Genomic DNA, 18,949 nt, shown 5'->3' with positions numbered 1-18,949 from the left:
AACGGGCAGGGGCACGGACGCACCGTCTGCCTCTGGAAACGCTGAGTAATCCGCGCCCGGCCGGCCCAGGGGCCGCGGCATCCCCGGCGGCCGCGGCATCCCCGACGAGGGGCGGCCCGGGCCCGGCGCCCCCGGCTGCGGCTCCGCGGTGCCCGGGGCTGGGCAGCGCGTCCTCGTCTCCCGCCGCGGCCGGAGGAGGAGGCGCTTCCCCGGGGTGTCCGGCGCCCCTCGGGGCGGGCGCGCGGGCTGCGGGTCCCCGGGGCGGCGGGAGGTGCCGGCCGCGCTCCCCGCGGCTTCCCCGCGCCGGCGGGGCCGAGCGGCGCCTGTGCCAGCGCCGAACGGGGGGCAGCGAGCCCCCTCCTGCCTGCTGCCGGCCCCGGAGTTTGTTTTGAAGTAGTGGAGTGTTGTCCAAGTGCTTGTGATCCGAACGTGCTCCCTGGCAGAAATCCTACTCTGATTGTCAAGTGGGAAGATGAGAAGTGTGTATTTTAAAAGGAGAGTGTACTCGTTCCTATGTTCCTTGTCATAGCTTCATGGAGAACTGGAGAAGCCGTGTGTCAATATGGCCAGCACCCGGTGCTGGTGGGGCTGTCTGTCCCTTGAGATACGGGAAGACTTGGTGCCCAGAAAGCATCTGTTCTCTTCATACGGTGTACTTCGTTTCTGCAAGGAGCCCAGGCTCATCATTTGGCCTTCAACCAAACTTTGGCAACAGTTTATTTCTATAGAAACTGCCCTTTCCAAAGAAATAGGGAGTTTCTCCTTGAAATGTCATTGGTATTGCTCATGCCATTCCTATCTTGGACATCCCAAGGAGATCTCTGTGTGCTTTCAAGGTGACTTCTGTGGGTTTTTATTTACAAATGATGTCCCGTGGCTGCCTCTGGGCTTTGGGAGCCTTTCCCAGGGCTGAGTAGGGGTTGGCTGGTGTATGAAGCTCTACTCGCGTCCTGAGCACATCCCAAGTGAGGTTGTCCATGCTGAGCCTGGCCATGGTGGCCCAGGGCTCTGCTGTCCCAATGGGCAGGTCCCCAAGCTCCTGGCCACTGTCCCACAGGCTGGCCAGGGCTGCCAAACACCATCTTGTCTCTGTTGGAGGACGGTTTCACACGAGTGGTAACAGGAGGCGCAGCTGCCGCCTGATCCCTCTGTAAGCATAGCCTGGCTCGTCCTGTTCGCATGCTGCTGTGGGGCCAGTGGCTCTTTCATCCAGTGTCTCCTGCAGCCCTATGTGGGGCAGGTGCAGGGAATGCTGTGGCTGTGGATGAGCTTCCCGGGGCCCAGGTGGAAGTGCACTTTAATAAGCAAATTTCTCTTGTAAGGATGGCTTTGTTCCTTTTTTTAGAGTATTCTGATTAATTTCATAGAGATGCTGTAGGGTATAAGTATGTTTAAGACTAGTTCTGTGCCAAGAGGCCTTTCCCTGTATGGACCTCAGATAACATGGTCACTTCTCACCCAATGTTCTTGCTATCGGTGATGCCCAAAGAGGAGGCTGGGAAGTGTTAGCGGTCCCTGTCCCCACCCGCCCATGGATGTCGGTGATGTTCTGAGTCATCTTCTCATCAGGTGACAGAAGATCTGCTTCTTTTTTCTTTTTTTTTTTTTTTTCCCTTCCTCTTTCAGCCAAAAATGTTTCATCATGAAAACCCAGCCCAGTATTCCTGGGACGGCTGGGCTAATCCTCTCGGCACTTGGAGGGAGTTTGTTTTCAGGCTGGAGTGGTGAGTAGAAGCTTGGGAGAAGAGTGAGTGAGATAGGACATGAGCAGAGTTGGGGATTTGAATGAATCGACCATGTGCGAGTGATGGAGAGATGCTGTCAGCAGAGAGTTCTGGGGCATTTGTCCTGCCTGCTGCTGCCTCAGTGTGTGCAGTGAGGCTGAGCTGCTCTCCTGTGGCCACTGAAGGGCCTGGGGAAGCCTCTGCCCTGAGACCATCCCTTGGTAGGGTGTGCTGCGGAAGTGGCTGAAGAAGGACTTGCAGTTCATTGGCTAAACCATGGGCAGGGCAGTGATTAATCCATTCCTTGATTGTACCTCAATTGAAAAGAAAAAAAATCCAAATAAACGGGACCCGAAGTTGCAAGCTGGAGTCTGGAAGGGCTTTTGTCTGCCTGGTGCCACAGGTTGCTGGGAAGGGTCTGCTACAGCCAGCTCTGCTCATGGGGGTGAGCAGCTGGTGGCAGCAGGGTTGGAGCCAGCCTGCCTGCCCTGCCTGGGCAGCATCAGCCCCTCTGGGCTGGGAATGGCCCTGTGGCAGGACGGCGTCCCCATGGCAGGGTGTGCTGTCACCATGGGTGGGAGCCTGTCCCCAGGCCCCATGTTTGTGGGGGAAAATTTCATCGGCATTGCTGAGGCGTGTTGTGTTTGAGCAGTTGTGCGCCAGTGCCAGGAGAAAACTGGGACAGTTGCACTTCTGGGTGCTGTCTCAGCGCATTGGTGTGGAGCTGGCATGCTTGTCAGCTGGAAAAGCTGGATAACTGCTCCTGGTACCCTTTGGAGATGGGGAAGGGGACCCCAACCTGGGTTCTGAGTTGCCTGCCAAGTGCAGGCCTGCCACCTGATTGACCATGGTGTTTAGCTCCTCACAGCCCAGGTAACCCCAGCAGTCTGCTCCAGACGGAAATGCAGGAAGAAATTCATGTTTACTGTCAGCAAATAGCCATGCTTGGCTCCTGCAGGGAGTCTAGGGCTTTTGGGCCTTAAATTTGTGTCATGCCTGGACTTGTGTGATGCCCAAGGTAGCTCCTCATTTCTGTCCTTCACCAAGGTTTCCTCGTATGGAACTGAAATGTTCTTGTGGCCTCGCGTTTGTGCAGAGCGATCCAATGTAAACAGCCAGTGCCACCTCCTTCCCAGCGCTCGCATCCAATACCCGTCTGTCTCCCCACACACCACCCTGACGATTACATCCCTGGGCTCCCACAGTCACCTTGGAAGGTGAACTGCCAGGGACCCAGCCGATGGCACAGACACAGCAGGCTCTCCTTGTATTCCACACTGCTGCTGGCGCTCGCTGGCTCCCGGCGCTGCCGTGGCCGGGTGATTATGTGGGTCTGTCTCATCGTGGCCATTGTGTGCGGGATGAGGCGGCCGATTGTTCTGCGAGCTGGGGCTGAGGCACGGCAGGGCTGCCGGGGACGCGGTGGCCGGAGGCTCCAGGAGCTGCCCTGACGTCCACACTGCCAGGGAGGCCCTGCAGGCAGCAGGTACGTGGGGATGCTCGTGCAGGTGGGGAGGCCGCTTGTGCTCGCTGCTGTGCTTGGAGGTCGTGGGACCAGCAGGGCACAGGGCTGCAGGGCAGGCTGGGCTTTCACTGCAGGAAGTCACACTGGCCTCATCTTGGAAAAAACAGAGCTTGGCACTGGGCAAACAGTTTCGTCCTGTTATGGAGGTCAGGGGCCACCTCGACAGGTTTTTTTTTTGCAGGGCTTGGTCTTGGCACTGAGGCTCTTGCCCTCCTGGGACAGCTGCCCTTTGCGCCTCTTGCCTTCTCCAGATAGGATGTGCAGAAATGGGCTTGCCAGAGTCACTCTGTCCATGCCCAGACCCCAGTGTTGGAGCAAGGATGACGCGGGCACAGAGTGTGCTGGCTTGGAGGTGGAGCAGCTCAAGAAGCTGTTTCTGTTTCATCCTATCCTCCGCTTCTTGGTTCATCCATGGGGCTATGTGGTCATCCCTGCAACCCCTGTTTTCACGTGGTGGCGGCTCATACAGCCTTCCTACAAGTGTCTCTTTGAACAGGGCCTAGGAAATTAAGGGAATTTCCTCCTGCAGCTGAAAGTAGTAATGCTTTTTCAATCTGCTTGCACTGCAAGTTGTTTCATCTTGATGCCTCTGACTGCAACAGTGGGAATTTCTCAGACCTTGGACTTGGTCCTGGTGTAGAGGGTGGCTGCTGTATGGCTGGGAGTGCTGGCAGGGGCCTTCCCTGGTGCTCAGGTAGCAGCTCTTGGCTTTTCCTTTGTCGCAATGGATGTTGGAGCCTCTTTATTTAATTTTATTTTTTTTAATTTAGATTTCCATAGGAGTCATACTTGGTTGGATCTGATGCAGGAAAATAATGTAGAGAATTTAAATTATTGGGTGAAAGATTGTTACCTTTGAGAAAGAGCTGTAATTCAGTCTGGCTTTACTTCCTCCAAGCTTATCAGGAGTTGCTCCCAACAGGTCACACGGGGCATGAGGTAGCACCACTAGCCCTGAATTACATTTATGGCGCAAGAACTTGATTTTGATAGGCAGGAGCGCTTTGAAACACTGTTCTGTCAGGCTGCATGTTGGTGACCAGCCGAGCAGTGCTGTGGGGACCAACAGCTGCCCCAGTACAACTCGTTTGTCACTTTTGGAACAATATTATATTGCCAAAGGTGGCTGATCCAGTTTGGTCATTTAATGCATCAGCCTGGCAGGTCTTAGCACAGAGGAATTCCTGGGGGGGGAAATGGCAAAAGATTTTGCTACTGCCAGCTTGTCCCAGCTGGAGGGACTATGGGAAGTGGTTGAGTTGCCTGTGGTGGTGAGGAACAGATGAAGAGTGTTGGCCATGGCCCCGGGCAGGAGGATGGCGCTGTGGGGACATGGAGCGGGGCTGGTGAGGCCAGCTGAGGGCAGTGGAGCAGTTGTGTGAGGAAGTGAGTTGCTGCTGCTTTGCCTTCTGAGAACTGCTGGGGGAATGTGGGCAGAAGGAGCCTGGGTAGAGTCAGCTGGTGAGAGGAAGGCAGAAGGAGGATGGCAGGGCAGAGTCCTGAGCGAGGGGCAGCGCACGCTGGCCATGGTGGGGTGCTGGTGTCCAGCCTGTCCAAGCAGGACACTGGTGAGCCAAGGTGGCCTTGGTTTGGCTGGGCAGGGGCTGGGTGCAGGTGTCTTTTCGAGTTTGCTGAGAGCTTGCTGGGTGCCTGGATGCTGTCTGAGTAGGGACAGAAGGTGAAGATGCATCTTGGAATAATGAAATGAGGTTTGTGCTGTCATAGCCTTGGCTTTCATCTCCAGGTCTTCCCTGGGCAGCACGAGGGAGTGTGGTATCTTACTGTGGAACACGGCAGCACTGCCCTCCTTCACTCTCCTCTGCCCGAAAGATCTGCCAACCAGCATTTCACAATCTAAGGCAGGAACAGCCCAGTCCCACAGTGTATCCCACAGAGGATATTGGAGTCATTGGATCTGACAGTGATTGGGGGTAGTAAGAAATCCTCAAGTCCCCCTTGATACAAGAACTTGAGCTCAGGATCACCTGCACTACAAGCAGAAGGAGACTGGTGGCAGCTGTGGGAAATTGTTCCTTTGGCAGCACCATGTTCTTCCAGCAAAGAGGCTCCTACAAGGCAGGTCTGGGCTGGGGAACAGCCCTATTCCACCCAGCTGCTCCTGTGCCAGTGCATCCAAGATGCTGGTGGTGCAGAGCATTGGTTGGAGACCACCTCTTGCTCAAGGCTAACAAATTACAAGGTTTCTTTGAGGGCAGATGAATTACTGGGTTTTCTTTGCCTGTAAGCACCTGTGCTGTTTGTCAGGCACGTCTGGTTTGCTTTATTTTGCTGGTGGCTCGATGGGTGTTGCAACTGCAGAGTACGTGAAGAGTTCATGTTTCATCCATGCGTCTCTGGAAGCCTGGCTTGTGGAAGCTGACTGGCAGACACAAAAGCTTCCAGGTACTGGTTCATTCCTGCAAATCGAGTGCTTCAAAACTTCAATAATCTGTGGCAGAGTAGACCTTAAAACACCCATGCTGTCAGCCCATGGTCGTCATGGGTTTGGGAGGCCATGGAAGGCCAGGGCTTCAGCAGGCGCTCGGCCACTTCAGGTGGCTGCTGACTCTGTTGGAGATAAGGGCTCTGACACTGCTGCTTTATTTCCTGAGCTGATCCTCTGCCTCCCTTCCAGGTGGACTCATTAATTGCATTAGCTCAGGCAGCATCTGCTCTGCAGGGTACGATGAACCCCCCTGGGGACCACTGCAGGGAATGGAGATGAGCAGTGTGGGGAGCTGTATGTTTGCACTTGATCCCATTTGAATGCTGTTACAATTGGTGAATTTTAATATCCAAGCACATGGAGTCTTTAAATACTTAATCTTAACTGAAATTCCTGGGGAAGCTCACAAGGGTGGCAGCAGGGGTGGTGGCATGGCTGATGCGCCGTTGGCTCTGCGGAGCCCTCTGCTCTCCCTGTGGCAGCGCTGAGGGGTGAGGGGTCTGGGAGAGAAGCTGATATGCAGCTGTACAGGGCAAGAAAAGCCTTCCCTGAACAGCTTTATTTTTAAATCATTGTCACAATACAAAGTGTGTATTTACTTTGACAAAACCTTTGCTGGGTTATTTTAGTAAAGTTTATTTCCATGCAGGGTTTTTCTTCTCCATTGCATTCAGGCTGTTCTGGCTGTGGTTTTGGCTGGCAGCATTTTGAACACGGATGCTTTAGGGTGGTTAATGTGTGTTTGAAGCTTTTCTAGCACTAGTCTAAATACCATGGGGATTAGTCCTGTTTGGAGAGATGAAGGAGAAAATGTATAGTGGACTGTGCTGTTGAAATGCAAGATAACCCCAAATCAGAAATTTTTGAGAGATGTTGGTGGGAGCGGTTTTGGGGGGAATGTGAAATAGATAACACTGAAACCACCAGGGCTTTCAGCATTACCCTGGAGCTGCTCTTATTTTGAAAGGAAAGGTGGATTGGAAAGCTGAGGGTGATGTCAGTGCCCAGCAGGAGAAGAGCCCTCGGCCGTCCTTATCTGCTGCTTGGAAGGGTCCCGGGGGGACAGCGGACTGCAGGGCTCATCCCAGTAGGAAGTGTCCTCGATGGTGCAGCTGTGGTGTGGTGTATGATGGGCAGGGCCATGGGGTCCTTTTTTCATTATAAAAGGAATTTTCTGGGGCTTGCTGGTCTTGCTAAAGTGAAGGAAGGATCTAGGGGGAGGTGGGTTTTGAGGATCCGCTGTGCTCTGTAGTGACTGTGGGTGTTTTTGATAAAGCCACAAGCTTCACTGCACCTTATTTGATACTTTGCTTTCTCAAAGCGTGTAAATGTTACTGCAGGAGTGCGAGAAGCTCAGTTTGAGCTCCTGCCTCCCTCCTGGCTACGCGGGGGAGGTGACGGGTCAGCGCTTGCTTGCTGGGCCTTTGGCGTGTGGTGACATGGTGTGTGACTTCCTAAAGGTCATTTTCCTAGGTTTTTGTTTGAGGTGCAAAACCAACGGGTTCTGCCCTTTGTAAGCCTGCAGTTGTATGTGGCATCCCTGGGCTGGCACAAACCTCTCCAGAGCCCTTGCCCTGAGTGGGGCTTTTATCCTGGGGCCCCTCTGAAGATGCTGTTAGGGTGCTGGCCAGCCCCCCTTGCAGCACAGGGGACCCAAGCTGGGGTGTCCATATGTGTCCCTCAGCCCTTGTGGCAGGGAAGAGGCTGCTTCCAGGGGATGTGGGTTCAAATAGGACCATGTTCTTTTTCCTGTGGGTTGTGCCTCCGTCTCCCTGCTCGGTGGGAGCTTGTGCTGTTTCCTGCTCTGATGAGCAGGTGCGTGCCCATGTGATGGTTGGGCTGCGTGTGAGACAGCTTCTGTGAAACTGTTCCCTCCCTGTGCCTTTCTAATCTGAAAGGTAAAGGTTGAGAACTATTTCTGTATGGAGGATGCCACTGCACACGTGATGGAAGAAAACAAATACAGGCAAAGCACCTACTGCACTGCTGTGGGTTGGGCTGTGGTAGAAGCAGTTCAACCAGTGTTTGTGTGTGTCTGGAGAATTTTATGGCAAAATAATTGATTGTTTTTGTTGAATGCTATTGCCATACAAATAATCAAAGGAGCCTCTTGAAACCTGGTGCTGTGTTAGCTGCCTCCCTTGCTTTGGAGAGACTAGGGACCAAAGTGTGCTGAGACTTTACCTGTGCTCACACACTGCCTAGAGGCTCCTGAGTGGGGCTTGGGGGGTTCCTTCACTGACAGGACGGGCTGGTGAGGGCCATGGGATGCCTGTGACACAAGAGTGCGTACTCTTGATTGATGGTGTCTCCCCACAGCAGCAGGTTGGGAGCAAGGATTTTGGGTGGAAAGTGGAGAAGATGGCTACGTGAATGCTAATGTTTATAAATTGCCTCTAAAAAAACCTGTACAAAGCAGTTGGAGTAGAAGAGGAAAGCAAACACTGCAGTGCACCAGGTAGTCAAGTGCAAACAGATGTTTTTTCCCTTGCTACCTGGCAGGAAAAGGAAGGCATTTCAGTGCCTGCCTCTGTGCCCTCTGCGTCAGCGGGGCTGGCAGAGGCTGCGGGCTGTGGCTCGGAGCCGTGGGCGCCTTCTGACACGGCTGCTCCGGCTAAGCCGCCCGGCAGCGGGGCCAGGCAGGGCTGGGATGCACAGGGGGGAGCTGCAGGGAGCCAGCAGGCGATGCACAGAGCACAGGTAAATAAAAATAAAAATAAACCTGCTGGAACGGCCGCAGGCCACAGCAGGAAAGCCCAGAGCTGCTGTTGCTGGAAACGAGTGCGGGCCGAGCCCAGGGCTCGTGGTGGTTTCTGCACAGGGCTGCAGCAGCCTGAGCTGAGGGAGAACACTTTGGATATTGTGCTCCTGTCAGCAAATGCGGGGTTCCCTTGGAGTTGGGGACCCTGGAGGGGCACAGGGTGGCCCCCACTCCCACAGGAGTGTGAAATGCTTCCACACATGCAGCTCACTTTTATTCTGCAGTCATTTTTTTTCCCCCCTCAGTGTTTTTCCAACTCATGTCTTGCTGCCAGAGTCCATATTAATAATGCATGACTTTTTTTTATGGTGCTTCCTTCCCAGCGTCCCTTTCAGCTGCTGAGTCAGAGAAGATTGTTATAGCAGCAACCTCTGAAGCGCTGAAATGCCCCTGCAGTGCTCAACTGCTGTCATTTATCATCCCAGCTCCTCTGCGGGCAGCCTGTTCCTTGCCCGTCTTGGGGGGAGGATCCCCATGCCAAAAACCTGATTCCTGTTACACCAGCTGGTGACTGGCGAGCTGCGCTCTGCTCAGCCTTCCTGGCTAGTGTTTGGTGAAAGCAGATATTGCCTCTGTTGGCTGGTTTGGTGTTTTTTTTGTTTGAAATCCTGTGAAGGTTTTTCTGATCTGCCTGAAACTGTATTTTGGGATTGTGCCTAAGACTTTTTTTTTTCCCCCCTCCTTACTAATTTTTAAATAAACTTTTTCCCTCCTCCCTGCACTCCCCTCAAGATCTTTACCTGGGCTTTTTAGGGTGATTGGGATGATAGAAGCCATATAATGTGTTAATGGGGTTAAATTAACTTCAAATCCTCCCAGTAGCTGTTGAAACGTGCCTGGCTGCTGCAGGAAGTGTTGGAGTTGCTAATGCAGCATGGAACAGAGATCTGCAGGGCTCCTGCCTGCAGGTTGGGATCAGTCCCCAGTGGGTCATCTCCATGCAGAGCCAGTCCCCACCTGCTGGGTCCAAAACCTGGAGGGAAATAGGGAGCAGTAGCACTCTTCAGGGAATTTGTCTTCTCATGACTTAAATAATACCTCCACTGTAATCTCAGGAGCAGATCCTCTCCTCTCTTCTATCCCAGCTGACTTTAGGTAGGAGTGGCTGCTGGGGCACTTGCTGGTAGGGCGTGGGGACACACAGCCTCAGTGCTGGGAAACAGCATCCTCATAGTCTTCCCCTGCTCGATGCCTTGCCTCGGCGGGCTTTGAAAGACTCACCTGTAAATATTATCCCAGAGCCAAGCAGGAGAGGAACGGGGCTCACCTGGGGAAGGAGAGTTTCCTTTTCCAGACTTCCCAAGCTGCCTTGTTCCCCGTGTCCCGCTGTTGGGGATGGCACAAGCATGTGTGCACCCACACTGGTGTTTGCTCTGGGGAGCGCAGAGGAGTGGAGAGGGGCCTGAGAGCAGGAGGGAGGTGGTACTGCTCTTCCCTGCTTCCTCAGCTGGAGGAGCTGGCCAGAGCAGCCAGATGTGTGTGTGTGGGGCTGATGTCCTGGCTGCATCTCATCCTGGCTGCACACCTGCATCTCACCCGGGCCAGGCTCCTGTCTGGCAGGGGAATAGTTGCCCTTGTGGCATGCTTCCCCCTCAGCACCATCCTGTTCTGCTGAGGGTCTACAGTGCTGGGCTACCAATTCATTCTTCCCGAGGAAGGGAAAACTGCTGTGGTGTGAAATTCCCCCAAAGCTGCAGTGCATCCTCCTTCCATGCTGCAGCCTGGCTCCCTTGCTCAGAGTCGGTGATTTCTCTTTTCTTGGATTTTTTTTTTTAAGGATTTTGCTGGCTGTTGGGAGCCCAGTGCCCTGGGGGCACCCTCCCTGTACCTGCCAGGTAGGAGGGGGCAAGCACCTTCTGTGGGTGCTTTTTGCATCCTACAGGGGAAGCTTTGCAGAAGGATCCCGTGAACTTCTGCATCTTGAGTCCACAGGGCCTTGCTAGAGTGGCCTTGCTGTGGTCACCGGCTGCCCCAGTGCTGCTGCCTGCCCAGGACATGCCCCAAGGGACAGACACCTTCCCACTGCCACAGCCCCGCTTGCCCTGCGGTGACACACAATGCCACCCACAACTGGTGAGACGAGCAACTTGCTTCTCGGCTAACAAGATTTAGGTGGATTATGCTATGTATTTAATCAAGGGCTAAGCTGATTGCCTTATTTGGAATGGATCAAAGCCCTTGGAAATGCCAGCCTGGAGACCAGCTATTGAGTGAGAATATTCCTCAGCCGTGTGCCTGTGTGGCAAGCCTTGCTTTCGAAGAAGCCGGAGGTTCAGCAGACAGGTTTGACAGCAGCAGTGTCCAAATGCAAAACCAGACTGGAGAAGTCTGAGGCGATGGGGAGGTAGGAGTGTGAGAATGTTGCTAGTCATTGACCATTGTGGAGGATTTTGGGGAAAAGGCTTCCTCTTCTAGCTTTCAGCTTGAAACCATGTCTCCAGATACATAAAGCTTCATGCTGACAGCTAAGTGAGATGCTCTGGGATTTGGCAGTCAGGCTTCCACCTTCTAGAAAAGGAGCTGTGACTCTTGTGAGCTTGTGTGGCTCTGCAGCAGAGACCAGACTCTCTATTGCTCACACAGGGAGCCCCACATGTCCCTGCAGTGGCTGTCAGCAGCGTCAGAGCTCACAAGGGTGTCTTCTGCCCTTGTCCTGGTCCCCACTGCAGCGTTGCTCTGGGGCCTGCGGGACTTTGGCAGCAGAGGAGGTGGTGCTGGTTGCAGAGGAGCAAAGCAGAGGGTGCTCCTTGCTGCTGCCAGCCCAGAGGCGCTCGCTCCTTGCTGTGGCCGTGGCTGTGCAGAGGGAGCCAACAGTTCAGAACTGTCCCTATAGGCAGGTATTGAGGCAAGTTTAAAATTAGTTTCCAGTTAAGAGCTGTTGTGCTTGTCAGGGTCTGCCTGGAGTGGCAGGGCAAGCGCATTGTCCAAGGTGTGTGGTGTCTCTCTCTTGTAGGGTTGGGGTTTTTGCCACAAGAGGTGTGTTGGTGCACTGGGGTGCCCTGTCTCCATGTCTGTGAGCTGTGAGCGTGCTCTTCACCTCTTCACCTGCGTGTGGTGACATGGTCCAGTTGAGCAAGCTGTTGAAAATACACTGGTTATTCAAATCACTTTTTCTTTTCCTAAAAGGAGAAGTTTATTTCAGGAACCAATTTCTGTCTTGCTGCCGTTTGATGCAAGGAGGGTAAACATAGGCCACAGCTCTCCCGCTCTGTGCATGTGACTGTGGGCACTGCCTGTAGAACTGAAAATACCCCAACCAGAAGGCTTGGCTGGAGGAGATGGGTACGGGCAGCTTCTGCTTTGAGGTGAATCAGACTGTTCTCAGGCAGCAGCAGGTGCTCCCCACAGACTCACTGCTCCTTCCCTTTGCATAAAGCAGACCTGGGACTTCGCAAACATCTCTTCCCCTCTGCCTCTCAGACCTCCTTGTTGTTGCCTCATTGCCTGCTGCAGCAGGAATAACCCTGGAGCAAATGCAGGCTATGCTCTGTCACATCCTGCCTGTGCTGTGGGCCCCTTCTGGCTGCCCCATCTCTCCTGGATGTGGCCTGAGCCTGGTGTGGGGTTGGCAGAGCATCTTGTGTGACAGCCAGGTGTAAAATGTTCCATGTTTAATTTATTGCTAATCAAACCTGCAAATTAGGTGCTGCCTCAGTTCTCCTCCTGCCCAGACCCATTATGCATCTTCCTGCTCTAGCTCGTATGTGGAGTTATAGGCAAGGATTGGTCAAGCATCCCTTTGTGTTTCAGAGGCCTGGGCAGGTTTGTCAGTGTGCAATCACCCCATCAGCCTGACTTTCTGGTGTCTTGGGCTGTACCAAATGGTCTGACAGTTTTTAGGCCGCAGCAGCAGGGTCTCTGCTGGTACCTGGCCCTGTGAGGCAGCTCCAGGGTTGGTTGTTCTGTGCATCGGGTTGGGAAGGGCCGTAGGGCAAGAGCAGATGGAGGGAGCTGTGGCAGGAAGGGGGGCGGGGGCTGCCCAGCTTCAGGGTGTTCTAGGTTAACCCTGCTTTCACCTAATCAAAAAAGAAAAAACTGTCAACAGGGTAATTGTCTGGTTTGCTGCTGCGCTGCAGAGCCGGTGGCAGAGTAGGGCTCACGGCCGGTGCTGACACTGACCCTTTTCCCCACACTGCCCTCCCCCAGCTGCCTCCCCTTTGCACGTGGGGTGTCCACTCCTGGCAGGGGAGGGGTCACAAATCCCCAAACATCACGGGATGCTGCCAGAGAGGGACACAGCATTTATGGGGCTGCCAAGGGCTCGGCCACATGGGGGAAGGGGGGAGTGGGGGAGGATGGCCTCTGGCTGTAATACCTTGGGGAAGCAAACACAACCTGCACAAATTGGGTAACTTGAGTACATAAATTGGTGCAATCTAAAATCTCATTATCTGGTGTGGAGGGAATGGCTGGTGCCTTGGCAGGGAGGAGGAGGAGGGTGGACTTGTGCCATGCCCAGTGAGTTGGAGGTGCTGATGTGGGCAGGATCTGTGGGACACCAGCCCCAAGCAGCTCCTTCCCGAGGCCCGTTGGGGCTGCCCTGGCCCAGAGCAGTCCTGCCCTCACTGCCTGCTCAGCTCTTCTGGCTGTTCCGCCTGGGAGCATGCGCCTCCCGTTCCCAATGAGTTTAGCTTTTCCAAGGTAGCCGTATATCTGACTCATGTTCGCAGAGCTCGACGTCTCGCTGCAGACAGGCTGGAATTGATTAGTTTATTATTTTTTCCCCCTCTGCCCTGTTGCACATATCGATGAGCAAGTGGTCAGATCCCTCGGCAGACACTCGCTCTCTTAAGGAAACTTCAGGTGCTGCTGTGTGTCAGGAACTTAAAGGTGTTGCAGTGGGGGAGAGGGAAGGGGGAGAAGGGTGTTTGCTGTTCCCTGGTGTGCCCCTGTGTGTGCTCATCCCTCCCCAAGCAATTGCAGAGCCAGATGAGTGCTGGTGGCCCGGGGCAGGAGGAGGCAGCGATGGCTGCTCCTGCCCACAGAGGGACAGGCAGGATACTTTGTGCCCAGAACCCCATCTCCACAGCCTGATCACAGACAGCCTCTGCTGAACTTGCCTCAGGTTCTTCCCTGTTTGTATAAACCCAACAGAGCCTGGTGGGGTGGGAGTCAGGGGCCATGAGCTTCCCGTCCCTCTCAGGCGGTGATGTCCTGTGAACCCTGGTTGCAGCTTGGGGCTGTGCAAGTGCTGATCCCTTGCTGAGCTCGCTGGCTCAATAGCCTTGTGGCTGCTTATCTGGGATTAATGTGTAACTTAATGGCAGTGCTTAGGCACAGCTCTGAGTGTGGTGCTGTGGTACAGGGTGGTGCGAATCTGCTCTCTGAAGCCAGGGCATTTTGTTCCCCCTTCCCATGATAAGGTTTAGGGTTTTCCCGTGCCTGGCGCCAGCATGGCGACACTGTTGGTAAATGTTGGCCACGTCTGGGAAGGAGGGTCAAGTCAGCAGAGGCAGGACAGAAGGGCAGTGCTGGGGGCAAGCCACGAGCACAGCCCTGTCCCTGCACAGAGTCTGCATGTGCCAAGCCCCGGGGTCTGGTCCTGAAGGGCACAGATGGCACAGGTCTGTGGGGTGATGGAAGGAAGGTTTTTTCTTTTTCCCTGTTCATGGCATCCCAAACAGACTCATGCCATTGCTTTTCTGCTGGCACGTAGGTAGGCATCACACAGGCTGGGATTTGATGGACAGTCTCTTAAGTGTTAAATAAGTTCATAGATAGAGGGATGATTTTTTTTTCCAGTGAAGTCATTCCTTATACTGATAACACTGATAATCAGTTAATTTATTTACAGCAGCTGTATTATCAGTTTGCTTGTCAGGCAGAAGAAAATCATATAAAAATGTTATGTGTTCCAAGGTTGCATAGCTCACAACAAAGCTAATAAATGTCTTAGGATGTCATAGTTCTTACAAAATCCCTTAGGTAATGGTCTGGGTGTTGGAAGTTCAAAGTTGCACCCTCTCTCTGATAGCTTTTTTGCTTCTAATAAAACACAGCAGCTGGAGAGGCCATTCAGAGTGTTGCCTTTAATTATTGCGGACAAGAACAACTCTGTAATCTGACTGTGGAGGCCAAGCTGCTGTGGGTCTTAAATGGCACTGCATGGTGAGAGTACCCTTGGCAGGGAGCTCTGAGCTGCTGCCTTTGAAAATCTCGGACAACAATCATCCCACGTGATCGAGAATTCCAGCTTCGAGAAATTTTTAGGAGTTGACAGGGCTGGCAAACCAGGCAGATGCGTAGTGTGGAGGTGGGGCTGGGGCTGTGCTCCTTCTCTGGCTGCTGGGATGGCCGCTTTCCCAGGACCTGGCAATGTACAGAAAAGAAACCACAACAGGGACGGTCTTGGGGCATTGCTACAGAGGGCTCTCTCCTTGGTCTCCATGGTGCAAATCATGCTTGCAGCAAAGCAGCCTTTGTACTGTCAGGGCTGAGGCAGCTCAGGATGCTTTATTCCCACTAGCAGGTACTGGTCATGACATTGCAGAGTGGAGCCTCTTTTAGCCCCAGCGAGAGTGGAAGCAGCAGGTTCAGGTCAGACGAGAGGCTGCAGCTTGTGGAGGTGGCCGTGTCCTGCCGAGCAGGGCAGTCCTGGCACTGCCTGTGTGTGCCCAGGGTGAGCCCGGGCGGAGCATTGCACTCTGTCCCTGCCCTGCCCCTCCCGGGTGGCTGCTGGGGTGTCCCCACCGCTGGTTCCTGCCCTGCTGAGGTCGGGGGCAGGGACAGGCATAGCACACGCCAGCCCTCCCCGGGGGTGAGAATCCCTGCCTTGCGTTCCGCCGTTCATTCTGTGGCAAGGAGCGGGTCCCACGGGACGCGTGCATCGTGGGCGAGCTAGGCTGGGAGCAGGACATTCCCCGTGCTATTTTTTTGTTGGAGACGAGATGTAAATAGGACATGCTGGACCATGCTTCAGCCATAAATGGCAGTGGAAGATGTGCCGCGGGTCTCGCTGGATGGAGCGAGGAGCGGCGCTGTCCTGGATGCTGCAAGCACAGCTCCTGCCCTGCGTGCCAGCTGGCCGGGAGGGCTCCTCACGCCTCAGCACCGGGATGGTCCAGCCTGGTGTGAGAGGCAAACCACTGACCTGGAACAGCCTCTCGGACCCCCCCTTGGAGCAGCTCCCTTGCAGCAGACATGAGGCTGTACATGTGATAACCCTTTTTGTTCAGCCATGCTGAACTTGTAAAACATGCTTGAAAAATCAGGTCTTTGGTTTTTTTGGGGGGAATAGCCTAAACAACAGAACTTTTTCTCTTTTTCGCCATCAAATCAGGGTGTTACAGACAGTGCAGTTTGCAGTGTGTGAACTGAGCCAATAAATCCATTACTCTTAAGTTGTTTTTTGACAATTTCATACTGTCCAATGGGTATAATCTCCTAATTTGGAAGACTAACAAATCAATGATTTCAATATCTATTTAGCTGGTATGTGATGTATATGGAAATTTTAAATTCAAATCCCGCCTGTCTCCTGTTCTCTGCTGTGGTCTGACTGTATTCTAGATTGCTTCACCTGGTGAAGGACAGCACTGCTGAAACTCCCTATTGACTGCATTTCCTAGGCAGCACCACTCCATGTGTCCCCATTTTCCTGCATGTCCTATGACTGCCTGTTGGAGTAGGAGGCCCAGGTTGGTGGCAGGGCCTGCCTGCAGTGGAGGATTTCCTTTGTCTCCTGCAGCTGTGCCAGTTCCCATTGCCTGGGGGATGAGGAGTTGTCCCAAGCAGCCCATGTCCTAACCTGCCCTCCTGCTTCAAGGACAGCGCTGGGGACGATCTGCCTGTTTTTCCTCTCCCTTGCTTGCCCAAGCGTTCATTTAATTTTTATTTATTATTTTTCTTAACAAAAGCTCTCCCTCTGTTTGTTCATCCTGATCCTACATGAGCACTGGACTCAGGCACTGGGATTCCTGACGCTTTAAGAGGGTGTCTAGGATGCAGGAATTCCCACCCCTTTGTCTCCTAATGAACCGGAGGAACAAACGCTGAGCTCTAAGTGTTTGGAAGTGTAAATGTTTGCTGTGGTAGCAGCAGCCGGTGCTGCCAGCCCGGAGGTCGGGTCGGTGTCCATGTCAGCGCCTGCTGAAGAGTCTTTGATTGCTCATTTCGTGTGCGGGTGAGAGCTGTGTGTTTGTGCTCTGCCTGCACGGGAATCTGCTGCCGGCGGATGCTCTGCTCCTCCTGGGGAGCGTTTGTGCTGACCCTGCTGAAGGGAGCAGGATGGAGAGAGCAGACTGGCTGGAGATGGGGATGGAGGGATGGAAGATAAACAGGACATGCAGTCACGTGCAATCGCATCTCCTGAATGGCAGTTAAAGTAGAAGAGTCTGAATCTCTCGAGGAAGGGTAATATTTAACTTGGGCAAGTGCTTGTTATGCTCTGTGCTCCAGCCTGCATGTCACTGTGCCCTTCCTCACAGAGAGGAACTGCAGCAGAGCCCTGGACTGCTTGTGGGATTTGCAAAGCCCAGTGTGATTTTTACAGCCGTCCTTGGCATTACTGCCCTGGTGCACAGGTAAACTGTGTCCTCCTGGTTTTCCCACCTGCGTGGAGCTGGGTGCTGCACATGCTGGTGCTGCGCCTGGGTGACTGACCTGGGGCTCAATCCCACCACCAGCCTTGCCTGCTGTTGGGGTGCAGAGCTCCTTCCATGGGTGCTTTGGTGCTGTAGGTGTTTCATGAGTTCTCTTGGCCTTCTGAGCTTTCCCATGCATGCAGAGCATGTTGTGCTCCTCTTGCTGGGTATCCTAAAACCAGTGCAGTTTTCAGAGCAAGTGACACAAACACCTTAGTGCAGGCAGCTGTGGGATTGCAAATGGAAGTTGCCGCCTTAAATGTGTACATGAAAAATTTAGGGTCTCTTAGAATAATATGGATTTTCCTCCCCTTGCTGAGGCTTCCCCAGGGTCATTTTTCTGTAAGACAGTTCAGATACAAATTTCCCATATTCAGGTTTTGACTGAGTGTCACTTGAGCCTCCCATCTTCCTGCTTGCTGTATGCACGTGCAAGCTGCCAACTTGCCAATTTTGGGGACAAGTGGTTTGTAATTACCAGCTCAGTGCTGCTGCTGCACTGTTAATTCTTAGACCATTTAATGTATCAAATTATTCCTTCCTGTGCTATTTAGAGGCAAAGGGCTAAGTAACAGTGATGGCATTAATATTAAATTCTCTAAAACTAATAGGAACCTCTTATTTAATTGTTCTGGCACTCAGCATGTCTGGGGAATACAGTGCCACTGGAAAGCTAATAGAGACAGAGGTCTCATGGTGTATTAACGCTGGGATGCTGCTACTTTTCCTAGTTGGGTTATTTATGAGTTAAGACTATCGTAACTGTCTATCAGTGCCTTAGAGGCTTAGTTTGATTAAACCCCTTTTTATTGCTAATGCTAATGGAGCTGGATTGATGCTGGGGATCTGCTGGGAGAGCTTAGCAAAAGGCTTAACGTAGACATGACTCTGCTGGTTCCGTTGTCTCTGGGCCCCGCGGGAGGTGTCTGCAGCAGGCAGGACCTCCCAGCCCTGGCAGGGTGACCTGAGCACCCACCCTGCTGCCTGCAGGACACTCACCCCTTCCAAGTTGCTGCTGCATCTCCCACGTGAGGTGTCCCACAAGCTCTGCTGGGCACCTTGTGCCCACTCCAAGCATCTGGTGGAGTGTTCAGCAGCAGTTTCTCTGGTGGTGCATTGGTTTGTGACTGTGCTGCTTGAAACGGGAGCTCTGGGGGCTGACAGGGATTGCCCTTGCTGGTATGGGGCTCCAGGTGCTGGCAGGAGAAGGCTGCACACAGCAGTGAGACCATGACGAGCTCAAACAGATCCTCTGTGCTTCTGCAGCACGTGTGGACTAATGAATGGGAAAAATGCTGAATGTGACAGAAAGCCCTAAATCTCAAAGCAGAGGAAGACTGGCTCCTTCCTCAGGAAAGCCTGGCTGCCGTGCTGGGCGCTGATACTGCTGCAGGCGTGCAGGGCTGCTGTGAGCCACTTGGCCCCTCTTCCTGAGTGACTGTCTCTCCCAGCTTGGGGTACCCTGCTGTCCCCCGTGCAGCAGGATGCTGCAGGAAGGTCCTTTCCACAGGCGGTGGAAATGTCAGGGTCAGGAGCAAGACATGTCAGGTCTGTTCCCTCTCCTATGTCGGTGGCTGGCATAGATCGCAGTCAGTCTTCTTCCAAATCAGCTCCCAAGCTGCAAATTACCCTGTTGCCTCTTCTAGTATGTATCATCACGATGAAACTAATTTTCCATGAGAGAGTCAGCTGTTTCTTGATTAGAAGTGCTCCGAAAATACTAACAGAGAAATGATTACAGGAAGACTTCAGTGCTCATTTATTTAATTGGACTTTACTTCCCTGGCTGCAGTTGTTGCATCCACTCCTGGCTTGAATGAGCACTTGCTCTCCCAGTTTGCTTGTGAGCAGAGGTTAGGGTGCAATATCCCAAGGGGTGCCATGCCCTGGGGTGCAGCCTTGTGGCTCTGT

At 53.4% G+C, this 18,949-nt stretch overlaps 1 protein-coding gene across 1 annotated transcript in view; it reads left to right on the top strand.

Moving 5' to 3' along the window:
- The first annotated feature begins 1,627 nt into the window (after positions 1–1,627).
- Positions 1,628–18,949, top strand: part of B4GALT5 (beta-1,4-galactosyltransferase 5) — a 32,772-nt gene continuing 15,450 nt past the window's right edge. The window contains exon 1 of the mRNA XM_042044637.1: positions 1,628–1,724. Within this exon, the coding sequence (XP_041900571.1) occupies positions 1,643–1,724 (82 nt within the window). The 5' untranslated portion in view covers positions 1,628–1,642. The remainder of the gene's footprint in view (positions 1,725–18,949) is intronic.

Source organism: Corvus kubaryi, unplaced genomic scaffold, assembly GCF_017639235.1.
Source record: "Corvus kubaryi isolate FWS band 111438036 unplaced genomic scaffold, C.kubaryi_AGA036_p1.0 134, whole genome shotgun sequence".
In the NCBI taxonomy this organism is placed as follows: domain Eukaryota; kingdom Metazoa; phylum Chordata; class Aves; order Passeriformes; family Corvidae; genus Corvus; species Corvus kubaryi.
This window is presented reverse-complemented; position numbering and strand designations above follow the sequence as displayed.